Source organism: Buteo buteo, chromosome 3, assembly GCF_964188355.1.
Source record: "Buteo buteo chromosome 3, bButBut1.hap1.1, whole genome shotgun sequence".
NCBI lineage: Eukaryota > Metazoa > Chordata > Aves > Accipitriformes > Accipitridae > Buteo > Buteo buteo.
Genome location: NC_134173.1, coordinates 73,992,552 through 74,008,024, shown reverse-complemented (window position 1 = coordinate 74,008,024; position 15,473 = coordinate 73,992,552). Strand labels below are relative to the sequence as shown.

General features: G+C 37.9%; 1 protein-coding gene across 6 annotated transcripts in view; it reads left to right on the top strand.

The window, feature by feature from the left end:
- The window catches only part of AGO2 (argonaute RISC catalytic component 2), a 70,160-nt gene that overhangs the window by 43,703 nt on the left and 10,984 nt on the right, over positions 1–15,473 (top strand). For 4 of the 6 annotated variants that reach the window (XM_075024027.1, XM_075024026.1, XM_075024030.1 and 1 more), the window contains 6 exons: positions 492–651; positions 2,966–3,056; positions 5,376–5,570; positions 6,698–6,832; positions 8,239–8,340; positions 9,170–9,369. In XM_075024027.1, the coding sequence (XP_074880128.1) occupies positions 492–651; positions 2,966–3,056; positions 5,376–5,570; positions 6,698–6,832; positions 8,239–8,340; positions 9,170–9,369 (883 nt within the window). Of the gene's footprint in view, positions 1–491; positions 652–2,965; positions 3,057–5,375; positions 5,571–6,697; positions 6,833–8,238; positions 8,341–9,169; positions 9,370–9,743; positions 12,845–15,473 lie in introns of those variants that run through there. The other 2 variants (XM_075024029.1, XM_075024028.1) reach the window with 1 other exon arrangement.

The window sequence follows — 15,473 nt, the reverse complement described above, 5'->3', positions numbered from 1 at the left end:
ATGCAAGTGATAAACTTGCAGTGATGGACTGATAAACTGGTTGGCTGAATATTACTCAACATGTTACTATTAAGTTTGCGTTACTAGTCCAGTGTTTAATAACGAAACAAGTGCTCATCATCCTAATATTATCCACATTACCTACTTTATTAGCCAAAAGTTTTTCCATGCTGATGATAAAACACTAATTCTAAAATTACAATTAGTGTAATTTTTTTTAAAAAAATCTTTGTTAAAATAAGCCAACAGTGCCCTTAGTTACATTTAGGACCCAGTCACTGCGCAGTTGGCAGGTGGAACAGTACAGAACTGGGAGGAGGTTTATTGGAGGCTGGAGTTGGGCTTGGGCTTTAGGTTTTTTTCTTGTTTCTTTAAGCTTAATGACCACTCTGCTAAAACTCTTAAGTGTAGTTAATTGTCACTGAATTAATGTCACCTACATTGTTTGATTTGCAATATGCAAATATTTTGGTTTTTTCTTTGTTTTGCAGCGGAAGTGAAGCGTGTTGGTGACACTGTGCTGGGAATGGCTACACAGTGTGTTCAGATGAAAAATGTGCAAAGAACAACACCGCAAACTCTGTCTAACCTTTGCTTAAAAATAAATGTCAAATTAGGAGGCGTAAATAATATTTTACTGCCACAGGGAAGGTAAGCCGTCTTTCAGAGAGGAAGAGGGTATTGTATTGTAAAGAGAATGTGTGTCATATTAAGATAACTCGGTGCTTTTATTTGTAGTCATAGCACAGTAGTATAAGCGACTCTTCAGATGAACTGCCTTTGGCTTCTAATAGATAGTCCTGCAAGTTGAGTTACAAAGACTGGAGAGGAATACTTGTTCCAGTTGAAATTTGTAATAAAAATATTGTTATTGCAATCTGACCATTGAAGTATACAACTTTCATTTGAATGAAAAGTTTAAAATACTTTATTTGCTTGTGAGTTTTCAGAAGCAAATAGAGACCATCTTGAATAGTAGTGCCTTTTCCTTTATCATTTAATTGTGGTCAAGGTTCTTCATTTTGTTGAGGGTATGTCTTAACTTACATAGGCATTTAAAAAACCAAAAGCTGGGAGCAGAAAACTCTTAATTGGTTTCCAGATCCAGTTTACCCTGCAATTTCTTATTACATTGATAAGTCTTAGTTATACTGTGACTGTATTCTGTCAAGTTACTTTGATACTGTTGAGTTCTGTATCTGACATGTCACTGAAGTCCTGCATATAGGTGAATGGGAGTGAAATATGTATCTTTTTATTTGTAAAAAAAGGAGAGACCCTGCTGTAAAAGACTAAATTTGGTTTGTGTATCATCTTAAAACAAATGTTCTTAAATTGAAACTTTTCATGAATTTTATTGACAAATCAGTGACAAGAAATTCTTATCGAAGAACAAACAAAATACAGCTTGTTTTGTCTTACCTGTGCAGGCTAGAGAAGGCTAGCATAAAGATATATAAAGTTACTTTAATCAAAATGAACAACTAGGTTTGTAAGTCACTAAAAAGATGGTGGTTTTACAATCATTGCTTTTCAAGTTGTGGAGAGAGCTCAGGGCATAACCTGCTACATCGTTCTTGGGAGCCTGTTTCAAAGAAGTCAACATTCTGTTTTGCACAGATAAGGAAATTTTCACTTTTGTATTTAGGCTAGTCAGATGGCAGCTGCTGAAAAATAATCCAGCAAGTACTTAGGGAGGGAAAAAAAGAACACGTTATCAGAAGGTTTATATATTTTGTCTGTCTTGTTAAATTCTATTTATTGAACTAAATATACCCAGCCTGGGTAATGTGCTTGTTGGAGACTCCTATTAAAGCAACTAAAAAAATCATTGTATTACAGAGCATGCATTTCAAAAAGGCGCAGCGTTTTTTTGCTGTTGTTTTTTCGGTTTTATTTTTGTTTTTCAAAAAGGAGTTTAAGATGCTGCTGTGGAAACAAAACAAACACACATCATATAAGTAGTTATATGCTGGATTCATAAACATAAAGTCTCTGTTAAGTGGCATGTGTTGACAACAATGTGGCCAGAAAGTTGAATTCTGCTTGTTATACCAATAAACGATGCATCCATGAAAATGGAGTTAAGGGGTGGAAAAGTATGGCACAACTACACACACCTACATGTCCTGAAAAAGTGCAGGTTTGGGGTATTTAAAACAGAACTCTCTATTATTTTCTGTTGGTTGAGGGGATGGGAATAGAACAGCTTTTTATTTGTATGATTGCATTCTAAGTTACATTGTTATAATTACCTTCAAATTCCTTTTCAGAGAAGGTCTGAAAACAGCTGAATCTGTCTACATAACCATTCCCCCACACACCCACCTAAAACACCAAAAAATTCTCATGGCCTAAGATTTCCTATTTAAAATTGTTTTATTGAGGAATAGAGTTGAAGCTTAAAACTTCCAATGTAGTGTGTTGGTGTTCCACTCTTCATGCAGTGGATCAATATCTTAACTTAAAGGTTTGTTTAAAACTTTGAAGCGTAGTTTCAAAAAAAAAAACCCCAAACCTATGATATCCACAATTTTTGTATTTCCTTACCAACGCTAGTTTTTTGTTCAGAAATGAAATTGTAGCATCTGTATACGAGCACAGTCGTTTAATTTTCTCAGGTGCCATTTGTTGCTAAGGAATCAACTGTTATTCTTTTCTATGGTTTAATTAATAAAGGCTGAAGTTCTCCAAGTTAAAAAAAAGAAGCTTGGTGGTGTTTTTTTTACTCACTTTTAATGAAAAGCAGCAATTAGTTATGCTTTAGAAATATGCCTAAGTATTTAGTATGAGAACCCTAATCAGAACTTCTAATTACTGTCATAGTACGAGTGACCAACTCTGATCAAGTGCAAATTGTTGACTAATTTACTGCAAGAGTATAGAGTGCTATTTACTTGAGTTATAATGCACTTTATTAAGCGTAAGCCTTGCTGCTTTTACAAACTTGCTTTCTCTTTATCAGACCACCAGTATTTCAACAGCCTGTCATATTCCTTGGTGCAGATGTAACTCATCCGCCAGCTGGAGATGGAAAAAAACCTTCCATTGCTGCAGTAAGTAAATTGTATAATGATCTTTAACCCCTGCTCTCTCCTGCTGCTCAACTCTAATGCATTTTATTACTTTCAATTCTTTTGTGGTCCATTTCTCCTGATTGCCTAATTATAGTATTATTATAATAATTTTTGTGCAGGAATCTAATGAAACTTTGGAGAGCTTGCTCTGATACTAATTACTTAAATGTGTGTATTAGCTTGTAATATGCCTGAGCTGCTATTAATACTCAGAGGAGCTCTTCTATTAGCTGTTATTTGTCAGCAACCTGTAATGAGCTGGTGCATGTTTAAATCTGCTTTTTCAGCAGTTAAAAATGGTAAGAATCTATCCGTTACTGATAGGGAACTAAGCTAGCTCAGTTGTGGTTTTGGGGGATTCAAGCTTCCTGACAACACAAAATGCAGTAATCTCTTGGAAAGGTACTCCTTAAGTACAGGGAATGGCCTTTGACTTGTGTTATGTCAAACACCTGTAATGGCTGCTCTGGCTTATTTAATAATGAAGATCTTTGGTGACAGTATGTTCAGTGTCTTAGCCTGTGATGCTAAATAAACAAATACCTGTTTTAAAATGTTACACACGTGTGTTCAGGGAAGACCAGGTGGAGATGTGCTTACTTGTGACATTTGACATATGGAATTCTGATATTTTTTTTTGTTTGTCTGATTATTTTTTAAGTCCCATGCCACTTTTACAATATATGAATTTTGGTGTTTCATAAACAGAAAAATCCCTTCCCTTGGCGAGCAGTGTCTCTTTGGTGTGGATATTTCTGTGGTGCCTCACCATTTCAATTCTATGGATTCATCCACAGTGTGCCAGAGAGCAACTTGGTGTGATGGGTTGACCCTGGCTAAACGCCAGGTGCCCACCAGAGCCGTTCTATCACTCCCCCATCCTCAGCTGGACAGGGGAGAGAAAAATATAACAAAAACTTGCGGGTCGAGATAAGGACAGGAGAGATCATTCACTAATTACCGTCACGGGCAAAACAGACTCAGCTTAGGGAAAATTAACTCAATTTATTACAAATCAGCCAGAGTAAGGTAATGAGAAATAAAACGAAATCTCAGAACACCTTCCCACCACCCCTCCCTTCTTCCCGGGCACAACTTCACTCCCGGATTTCTCCACCAAACCCCCCCAGCGGCACAAGGGGGACAGGGATGGGGTTTACGGTCATCACACGTTATTTTCTGCCGCTTCACCTCCTCAGGGTGAGGGCTGATCACACTCTTCCCCCGCTCCAGCATGGGGTCCCACCCACGGGGTCAGTCCTCCACGAACTTCTCCAACGTGGGCCATTCCCACGGGCTGCAGCTCTTCACGAACTGCTCCAGCATGGGTCCTTTCCACGGCGTGCAGTCCTTCAGGAGTAGACTGCTCCAGCGTGGGTCCCCCACGGGGTCACAAGTCCTGCCAGGAAACCTGCTCCACGGGCTCCTCTCTCCGCAGATCCGCAGGTCCTGCCAGGAACCTGCTCCAGCGCGGGGTTCCCACGGGGTCACAGCCTCCTTCGGGAACCCACCTGCTCCGGCGTGGGGTCCTCCACGGGCTGCAGGTGGAGATCTGCTCCACCGTGGACCTCCCTGGACTGCAGGGGGACAGCCTGCCTCACCAGGGTCTTCACCACGGGCTGCAGGGGAATCTTCGCTCCGGCGCCTGGAGCATCTCCTCCCCCTCCTTCTTCACTGACCTTGGTGTCCGCAGGCTTGTTTCTCTTACATGTTCTCACTCCTCTCTCCCGCGGCTGTTTCTCACTCTCCCAACTTTTTTCCTTCTTAAAAATGTTATCACAGAGGCGTTACCACTATCACTGATTGGCTCGGCCTTGGCCAGCGGCGGGTCCGTCTCAGAGCCGACTGGTATGGGCTTGCTCTCTCTCGAACACAGGGGAAGCTTCCAGCAGCTTCTTACAGAAGCCACCCCTGTAACCCCCCCCCCGCTACCAAAACCTTGCCACATAAAACCAATACACTTGGTCTTCAAGAGTTCAAATTCCTGTGCTGCAGTCCTACCTAAATCTATGGTTTCATGGTATCACTGCTCCAAATTGTATTTGGTTTTTAACTGTATGTAGGTACAAATAGGAAATTAGTCTTTTAAAATAAGTTTTCTCTTTAAGCAGGGTATGTTGCCACAGGTAGACTAAACTCAAAGGTCTTCCAAGCACTTTATGATTTTGTCTACATCTTTGCTAGGTCAACCCCTTAGTTTACAAGATACTGTTAAAAAGATAGTGCAGTTATCTCGATGAAATACCTTTATTAAAGTGCTTTTAAGGTTGGTTTGATACTAAGCATTTTTTTCAACAGGTTGTAGGAAGTATGGATGCTCATCCTAATCGATACTGTGCCACTGTTCGGGTCCAGCAGCACCGCCAAGAAATCATCCAAGATTTGGCTGCCATGGTCAGGGAGTTGCTTATTCAGTTCTACAAATCAACTAGATTTAAACCAACTCGTATAATCTTCTACAGAGATGGTGTTTCTGAGGGGCAGTTTCAACAGGTTATATTTTTCTTTTTTAGATTTTAATTATGTAGTTTTCTGGTAGTAATGTAGTTTTATGTAGTTGGAGTTATGAAAAGAAGTATACCCTCAACAAATCTTCCCTCAGCAAATTTGTTAGATTCTAACCAAGCAGAGCAGGGAAAGTGTTTTCATATTTAATACTTTTCCCCTTTAAAATATTCCCTTTGCAATATTATAAAGTATAGTTTTAGCACCTGAATATGTTCAACATCTGTGGCCAATTCCAGATAAATTAGTCAAACTGTATCCCATAGAACTTGGACAATAAAGAAAAACTAAGTGTAAGCTAATTTCCTGCTTTTTTTAACCAGGATTAATAAATGCTGTTTTTTCACACTCTCACTTTGAATTAATCCCTGACAAAATTCAACAAATACTTTCTTGTATTTTTTTGTTTGCTTACAAGTACTATATTTTATGAAATATTTTTCTATATATTTTAAAGATACTATCATACACTTTCCTTTCCAGTATTATTATATGTAAATTAAGACACAGAATTTAGTCAACTTCTCAGAATCCAAGGGGAAGGGAGTAAAGGTCACTTAGTAAACTTGAATTACTAAAATAATCTTTGTATGAACTTCTGATATTTTTTCCCATTTATCACTGTTTTTCACTGAATTTTTAATTTATAATTAACCCACATCCTAAATCATTGCTTTTTGGTTTATTGCACTTCCCTCTCTCTCAGTTTTTATTGATGCCTGTAGTCCTGCATGAGACTTCACAAAGCTGGGAAAGAGCATGCAGTTGAGCAATTCTGGATTTTATCCCTTGTACTAGTTTGAAAAATAATTAGGCTGTTGTATATTCAACAGCCTAATTAAATGTTCGTTTGTATTTGACAGTTAAAAAGACTTTGACATACAGCTTATTAGTCTAAGCCTCATGCTTGGAGCTGAACAAATATGGAACCAGCTCTTGCCTGGCTCAGGAAACTGGTGATCTAATTTGTTCTCATTAAGTGAAGAAATTAAGGTTTGATCGTGCATGCTTTGACATCTCATTATTCTTGACAATGCAAGAAGGAACATGATAGCTATCTTACAGGTTACTCTTATCTTTCATACTTATCATACATCTTTATGTTTATGATTCAGGTTCTCCATCATGAATTGCTGGCTATCAGAGAAGCATGCATTAAACTAGAAAAGGATTACCAGCCTGGAATTACATTTATAGTTGTGCAGAAAAGGCATCACACCAGACTCTTCTGTACAGATAAAAATGAACGGGTATGTTCTAGTTGTGACTGGCAAGTATCTAGCAGGCAGCCAAGTTACCTGTTACTTACTGCTTATTTAAGCAGTAAGTCTTCTTTGAAGAACTACATAACATAGTGGGTGAGATCTTTCTGCCTGGAAAGGAAAACCTTCATTTTCTGTCCCATATAATAAACTGGCAAGAAGCTTTTATGAAACGTCAGCAGGATGTGCCTTTCAACAAGACTGTCCATCCTTTTTTAAGTTCATCAAAGTTTTCAGGTTTCTTCTCAGTTTTTTTACTGTCTCAAGATCCTCAAGGGTTGAGACTGATCTGAGTAGTGTAGGGTTTATAATGTAGATGTCTATATCTGGAACAGTTACCTCAGGCACTCTTCGTTGTGAATGGAGATCTGTTTAGTATTCCGAACGCACTTTAAGACACCTTTCATCTGATCCTAGTGCTAGGAAGTTCACTAGTTTGGTTGCCATTGACTACAGAGTGACTCTTGGGTTACCAGCTGAGATGTAGACGTCTGCACAGTAGACACTGAAATTGTTAGGTAAAGTGAACCCTACACTTCAAGAATACTTTATTTTCTGTTAACACCACCTTTAAGTTATCTTAGGTGTCTAGTGTCTTAGGTGGAGTTCGATTTGGGCATATCAAATGTCACAACACATTATTTATAGTATTGAACATCTCGAATTGTTTATGAGTTCCATAATTATTATTGTACATATGTGAAGTACATGTAGAAATATTTGATCCACGTTTCTGGGTGGAGAGGAGACTCCCCAAGTCTAGGATGGAGTCATTGCTGTAAATGAAGAGTTCCTAACCTCTGTTCACATACAGGGTTTTTCATGTTCTTTTTCCTTCTGTCAGGCTTCTCTGTATGAGCATTTGAAGCCCACTAGGTTTCAAGGTAATAATTAATAACTTCTAATGCTGACAGGAAGGTGGTTTTTATATCGATAACATGCTATGATTACAGTTGCTAAATTGCTTTAAAGTAAAGAGTATTTTTAAGTTCTACTTTGAAGTAAAGTGTTCTTGAGGGAAGAAGAGGCCTGTCTTACAACTATGGATTGTCCTCTTTCACGCTTAAGCAAGAAAAGTTATAGAGGAATAACCTGCCCTGGAATGGGAAGATGAAAAGAATTTGACAAATCAGTTGCAGGAAATTCTTTTTACATTAATCAGAAAAGCTAATCTTTGTAGGTAACTTCTAAGAAGATTTTGCAGCTTGTCTTTTTTCCTCTGTTGTAAAGATGCTCCAGATTTTCAGTTTTAACAAAATTTCAGTTTTGCTCATTCTTTCTTGACTTACTGCTTTTTACAGATTTTTTTTTTCTTGTGTTTTTTTTCCTTTCTATACAGCTGAAAAGAAAAAACTTTGTGTGCCTTACTATATATGCATTTTCTGTTCACGCAGGTTGGAAAAAGTGGAAACATTCCAGCTGGTACCACAGTGGACACAAAAATCACCCATCCATCAGAGTTTGACTTTTACCTGTGTAGTCATGCCGGTATTCAGGTACAGCATTTTGTGTGGGATGGTAACTTTCAAAGATAACACTGGCTGTTGGTATTTCCCTGCTTTCTTTGCCCAGGAGAAAAATGGTACAACTTCCATCTATGTATTTTGGCTTTTCATCTGTGCCATCCACAGTGCTCTTCTGTTGTTAAAATCTAAAAGAAAAAATGAAACTAAGCGGTTATGAAGCACACCTTGGGCGTTCACTTTATTGTGCTTCTCTCCTGTCTGTGTACTGCTTTGGATGGTAGCAAGGTAGTTGGACTATTTTACATAGCTGCCTCTTGCATTAAATTCTCTTTAAATGTGCATCCAGTTCCTCAGAAACAACAAATAATTTTAGGTAGCACTATTGTAGTTCCACATTTTCTTGAGATTTCTTCTTCCCAGTCAGAAACAGAAGCTATTAAACAACAACAGTACTGAAAGTCAAAATGTAATACTCTCAAAAAAAGCATATTCAACAGGGGCACAAGTTAGATTTGCTGTTAGCTATTAATGTTTTGCCTAAAGGTACTTTATATGATGGCTTTTGGTCAGATCGAAGTTTCACAAGATGAAAGTGCATTTCAATAAGATCATTTAATTTCAGTAAGTGGGATGAAATTCTAGAAAACGCGATCCTATCCAGAAATGCAAAGGGATTAGTTATATGGGGAGCAAGGAGGGAGGTTGTTTGCCTTTTTAAAGGAAAAATTTGCTGAAGTATGTAGAATTGCTCACATGTGATTTCTGAGGAAGCATCTGGTTATACTACAGTTCACCTACAGAGGTGGAAATTTAAAGAGATATTTTTGAAATGCTGACGTCCTGTGTGATCTGCCTTCAGGGAACAAGCAGACCTTCTCATTACCATGTCCTCTGGGATGACAATCGTTTCTCTTCAGATGAACTGCAGATTCTTACCTACCAGCTGTGTCATACATATGTACGCTGTACTCGTTCCGTTTCCATCCCAGCACCAGCATATTACGCGCACCTGGTTGCCTTCAGAGCCAGGTATCATCTGGTGGATAAAGAACACGATAGGTGAGTTGCATAGTTTTGAGTTATTACAGAATTTGAAAGAAAGCAGGAAGGAAGTAGGCTTGTTAATTCTGAGGTCAGTAGTACCCTCAGTTAGCAGTTTGAGGGTAAATTTGGTCTTACCACTGAATTATATTGTGGAATAAACCAGAAGATGTTCCTGTATGCTTCTGTGCTTTTTCTTTCTGTTTCAGAACTTCAGTGGTATTTTAAGGATAATTAACTTTTGACTGTTCTGTTCAGAAGAAATGAATGATATGAAAACTTTATATGCAAGGAGAGGCAGATTAAATAGGGTTTCTCTTCCTCCCCAACTTCTTTTTTTTTTTCTTCTTTTTTTTCTCCCCCCTGCCCCCCCAACCTCCCTTCTCTTTCAGTGCTGAAGGAAGCCACACTTCCGGTCAGAGTAATGGCAGAGATCATCAAGCACTTGCTAAAGCAGTTCAAGTTCATCAGGACACATTGCGCACTATGTACTTTGCTTGACATGTTTTAATGTTTAGCAACTCAGTACAATACAGAGTTGGATTCACATGAGACCAGCTGCACTTAGACCAACAGTTGCCCAAGCTACAGTGACAGCCAGCAATGAGTGATGCATCTTGATTTTTTTTCTTTCCCATTTGCAAGAAAGCCTTCCGTCCAGAATTTCAGACTTGATTATGAACTGCATTCTTGTACCAACCCCCACTATTGTTGGAAATGTGGTTTGCCAAAAATCTCTAAGCTGCTTGGTATAAAACAGACCCATATTTTATAATTAAATCAAGAGCTGTGATCTCAGGGCTTAGGGAAAAAAAATCCACAACAACCCAACCCACAAAACTCCTCATTCAGTTTGCTATTCGTTGAATTGCTTTTAATAAATTGGAAAGATCTATTTAATACTAAAGTTTGATGGGCTAAAATGCTGTGAATTAGCTTTTAATACAAAGGAAAGCAAAGCATTTTTTGACTGTTTATGAAGCCTTGATTATTCTAGATGCATTTACAAAATTCTTATTTTCAAAAGAATGACAGAATTCTGGTTTTCAACTGTCTTACAAAGATTATTCTCTGTGTGTCTAAGGGCAAATGTATTTTCTGAAGCTTGTTCTTGAATGTTTTTTATTGTGCTGCATTTGAAAATGTTTTTCATAGACTAAAGAATTTTAAGAGAATGAACTTGTACCTAAGCTTTTAATAGGTCCAGTTAGATTGGCAAAAGAAAACGTGCCATTTAAAAAAAAAATGTAAAGAATTTTTTTTAAATCATACTGACAGCTAACTTTAGAATTTGTCATACAGGACTGTGACACTTACTTTCCAAAGTCTCTAAAGAATACGGGTCTGTGGTGATAAATACAGTACAATCCTTTTTCACTGTTTGAGTTAATGTAAGTTTTATATATGTTTCACAGTATTAATGTGATAGACTAGATGCTATTATTTATTTTTATTTACTAAGGAGTGCTCATTATACTTCTGTTAACATATCAAGAATGCTTTGGATTTAGAAATTAAAACCTTATTGTGGGGACATTACTATTCAAATGCAAAAATATGCAACTGACTTTGTGACAGTTCAGAGATACATACAGTGTATATTGTATAGCTTGCAGTTTGTAGAAAGGCTTTTTAAGCGTGCACACAACATAGCAGGTTTTACCTGTGCAGTTCAGAGACGCACACAAGACCAACATTCTACGTTCGTTCAAGCACAAAACAATTATATTTTATTTATATGTTGAATATTGGTGAAGCAGGAGCTCTAATAGAGGGGAGTGGCTCGCTGTTTGTAATTTAGACAAAAGTCAGAGAATCTATGCAGTAAAGATAAATCTTAGGAAATTGAAGTTTACTTATGAAGGGAGGTGAAACTCTCTTCATTATGCATATGGTCCATAGTAAATGTGAGAGTTTTGCCATTCTCTTAGGAGAAGCATTAATTAAAACTGATAATTATTAGACAAACGCTTCTGTTAGTTTGCACACTGGGTTCATAAAAAAACCATAATACATATATAAACCATTGCACTAATTATGATGCCACAAGCAGGTTTAGAAGAAAATGGAAAAAGCCCAGGAAATTTGTTTATGCTGACTTGGTTTTGTTTATTTTTTCATAGGATAACTGAAATAACATGCTAAGAGGCAGGTTTTAAAAACTTCATTCTCTTCCACTGATTTTTTGCTTTGTCTTTTCCCTTTTCTCTTAGCAGATGCTCAGTCACTGTTTTGAATATATTTACCTCTAGCCACAGAGATGGGCGAGTAGCTTTAACCAATACAGAGGTCTGTGCCATATAGAGGATAGACTATAACCAGTTGCTGTTGAATAAGCTAGAAAGTGCCCAACCTTTGCTGCGTCAGGAGTTTTAGGTACATAACTTTGTGCAAGTTCAGATCTTCACCTTGTAGCAGTGTGTTGGTTGTCAGTGTTGTTTAGGTGAAATAACAATGTAAAACCTATTAATACATTAATTGTACTTGTATTATGCTAATTCGGTGATTAGGCTGCTGGGTCAGATTTTCCTTCTTGGTCATAGTTTTGTAAATCCAGATTTTAGATTATGCTGGTATAACAGAAAGCAAATTCCAGGTTGCATTGTCTGCCTTTCTGTGTTCCAGCCAGGTTGTACATACATTCCCTGAAGTACCGCTAAACTGCAAAACCTTTCCATGATGGGTATGTTGCACTTCTCTGTGTGTTTGCTTGAGAGGTTTCATATTTCAGTGAAGATTTTAATGTGGTGGAGTATTGCGTAAGAAATATTTTATGTGAATTATTCTTAACAAATGGGAAAAAAGATCACCCGTTTTCAGATGCCATTTAGTTTATTTGCCGTTCGTTATGCAGAGACTTCTGGGATGTGAAATTCATCCTCCTCTTTCCTCTCTGTGCAGATCTGGAATAAATTACTTACACAGGTGGTCATATAGGGCGAGGAGGGCGGAATCTGTCTTGACCTCAAATCTTTTTTTTTGAAGCAGACTGTGGGACTTCACTGCATCCTGTTTAGGATGTATTCTTTGGGCTGCAATAGTCGTTGCAGCTCCTTTTTGTGAGGAGTATTAGGCAGACCCTTCATCTGAGCATAGCTGTTGTCTGTGCATCCTGTTGGAATGAACAGAAATTTTGTGTAGCTTTCCTTCCCTGAGCATGAAGAACTTGGGATGGTTATATGCATTTCAGGCTAGGGACATTTTTACCTCTTACAGGTCTTTTTAAGCCTCTAATACTGCTAATTCTTTATGGCTTGATTTCTCCCTCCTTTCCCCTACCCTGCCACCCCCGCAAGTGGTGAATTAGTGAATAATTTAAAGCATTTTTCTAAAAAATGTTTAAGTATATACTTTGAAATGTACAACATGCTATAAGTCCAGCAGCTATCTTTCTGGGAATATTTTTAATATAAACTACGTATTCAAAAATGTCCCGTCAAAAAAACCCACCATGAACACCTAAAACCCTACTCTTCCCCCCCCCCCCCCCCCCCCCCCCCGCTTACCTCCCATGTGTTTTGTAAGAACAGCGATATCTCAGGTAAACACAAAGCTCAAGATGTCTCTATCTCACACGCATTCCTGATGTTGAAGTCACAGTTGAGGTAGACAGTTATAACCACTAAGTCACTGTGCAGCTCAGGTCAGCAATAACCAAATGTGCATTACCCTCTGGCAGTTGTTTTTTTATTTTTTTTGAGCTTGTGCAAAGGAGTTGCGTGACTCTCATTGCAGAAGAGCACTGGGCAGGACCTCATCCCTTCCTCTCACTCTCCATTATGTTTCTGGCAATGACTTTTTGCTTGAATTTAGCCATCGGTGCAGGCGGTCCTGGTGCTTAGCAGTCTGAAAACTGATAGTAATTGCACCCCAGTGACAAAAATATCTTATTCCCATTGCAGGCATGACCAGTGTGATGGATAAACTGACCACTGCCAGTACTGCAGTATTTCTTTTGTTTTAAAGGAGTGTGCTTGGGAGATGAACGGATATTAATGAGGTGCTTGCTATGGTTTAGTTTTCTGTAAGGTTTTTTTTGGTTTTTTTTTTTTTTTTATGGAAATGGTAACACTATTGAAACAACAATATTCAAAGACTGAAACTGGTTGTAGAATCTCTGTCCTCTGAGAGGCTCAAACTTGGCTGGACAGGTCCCCACGTAGTCTTGGCTTGCTGGACCTGCTTTGGGCAGGGTGCTGGACCGGACATCTCCAGAAAGCATGTGCTTCTGTGGCTAACCCCCAAAAACCAGCAGCAGCAAGTGCAAAATGCTCCTGTTGGGAGGTGAAAAATAGTATCAACAAACAGAAAATACTTAAAAGTTGTCTTTTTTTTTAAATGTACAAAATATAATGCAATAATTAGGTTTGCTTGGTTTTGGAAATTTCTGCTGCAGTGGCTGAATAGAATAACGTGTCCACTCCACCTCTTCTAGCACCCAGGAAACAGCTGAGTTGATCCTCAGGAGGAAACATCCTATTGTGAAATGTTGGAAGTAGGTGGATTTGTCTCTGCCTTATATGAGTTTGGCATTCAAGATAGACCTATGCAATCTTAACACTTTTAGTTTATATATATACACTGATGTATGGAGTGAGATCACTTGTTTTTATTAGAACTCCTTATTTTGGCTTAGTTTGGGTTAGAATATTTCATTAACCCTTCTTGGCTTGCTGAATTACCATCTATGATCTTCATGTTACAGAAGCTTTGGCATATTAATTTCCTCGTTTCTAGATCTGTCAAGTTTTGGGTGAGTTTGTTGTTTACCCCAGTTGTTAGGGAAAGGTGTTGTGTCTTAATTTGCTGGAGCCAGCATGGAAAACTTACAGGAAACTTATGCTTAAAACAAGAAATCCGTAATAAATACTTTTGATCTTCATCCAGGCCCCCAGGCAATGCTTCCTGATTGTAAAAGCAAAAAGGTTGCGAAGGTTTAGTTTTAATTCTGACTCTTATCAATAACTCCTGCAGCTTTTTTGCATTTTTAACATAAGTCGTGTTCAGATGTTAGTAGATAATTTTTATAACTAAGACAAGAGACAGTATTTCCACAAGGATTTTAAATTTAAACTTTTGAAGGGTAGGTGGGGGGGGTTAGGTTTTTGTGTGCCCAGGTTACTTTCTGAAAAGACTGAAGTTTCTAATTGAGTTAAGATGCTTCTGAAGTTTTTATCTAAAGTCATAGGTGTATGTGTACAAAGGCTTTCTATTAAATAGAAGATTGTGATCTCGAGGGCTTTGCGTGTTGCTGCCAGTGCTGTTTTCTTTACCACAGCAGTAGATTCCTCAAATACAGTGGTCGTGTGCGTCTCAGCTGTAGAAACCCCAATCTTTCTCATGCCAATTAATCTCTAACATTTGAAAGCAAGGAAAGGAGGAAGGTCTGCATTAACACCCCCCCCAGCCAAATTTAGTGGATTGTTCTAAGTTCTTTAGTGTATGTGCAGGTTGTTTCTGTTTGAGGAAGAATGTTGATATTTTGAAGTGAGAACAGTTTGGTTCTCCAGGTCATGCTTATTCAAGACTATAAGTACTAGAAACGCAGGACTGGGACCTTTGGAGATTTAGGTGGATGTACTTGTCTCTTGACGTAATCCAGTAAGCATCTCTGGTGGCATAAATAACCCATAAGGGACTTTTTTTTTTTTTTTTTTTAAAAAAAGGTATCTTTTACACATTAAATAAAGGAATGTAAAAAAATTTCTCAGTATTTTTCACACTCAATACCAGTGTAATAAAATCACATTTTTTTCCTATTTTTTTAATACTCTTCTCCTACAGTAGCATCTCTTTTTGTGTATTTGTCCTGCCAGTATGGCTTTCTCAGTTTCTAATGCAGGACAGTAGGTTTTTTTTGTTTGTTTGTGGTTTTTTTTTTTTACTTTTATACTACGTTTGGTAACATGCTTATTGATGCATACATGCAGTCTTTTCTAAGGAAAACTTCAAGTACAAGGTAATTGCACTGACTATTTTTTTTTAAGCCCCCTTTTTACTGTAAGACTTCTTTTTTGCATCTGCTGTAGCTGTTTGAAAATACTGTAAATAGTGCTATGTATAGCAAATACTGAAATGCTGTGGATACCATTCCTTGTTGTTCTTCTATTTTTAGGAATACG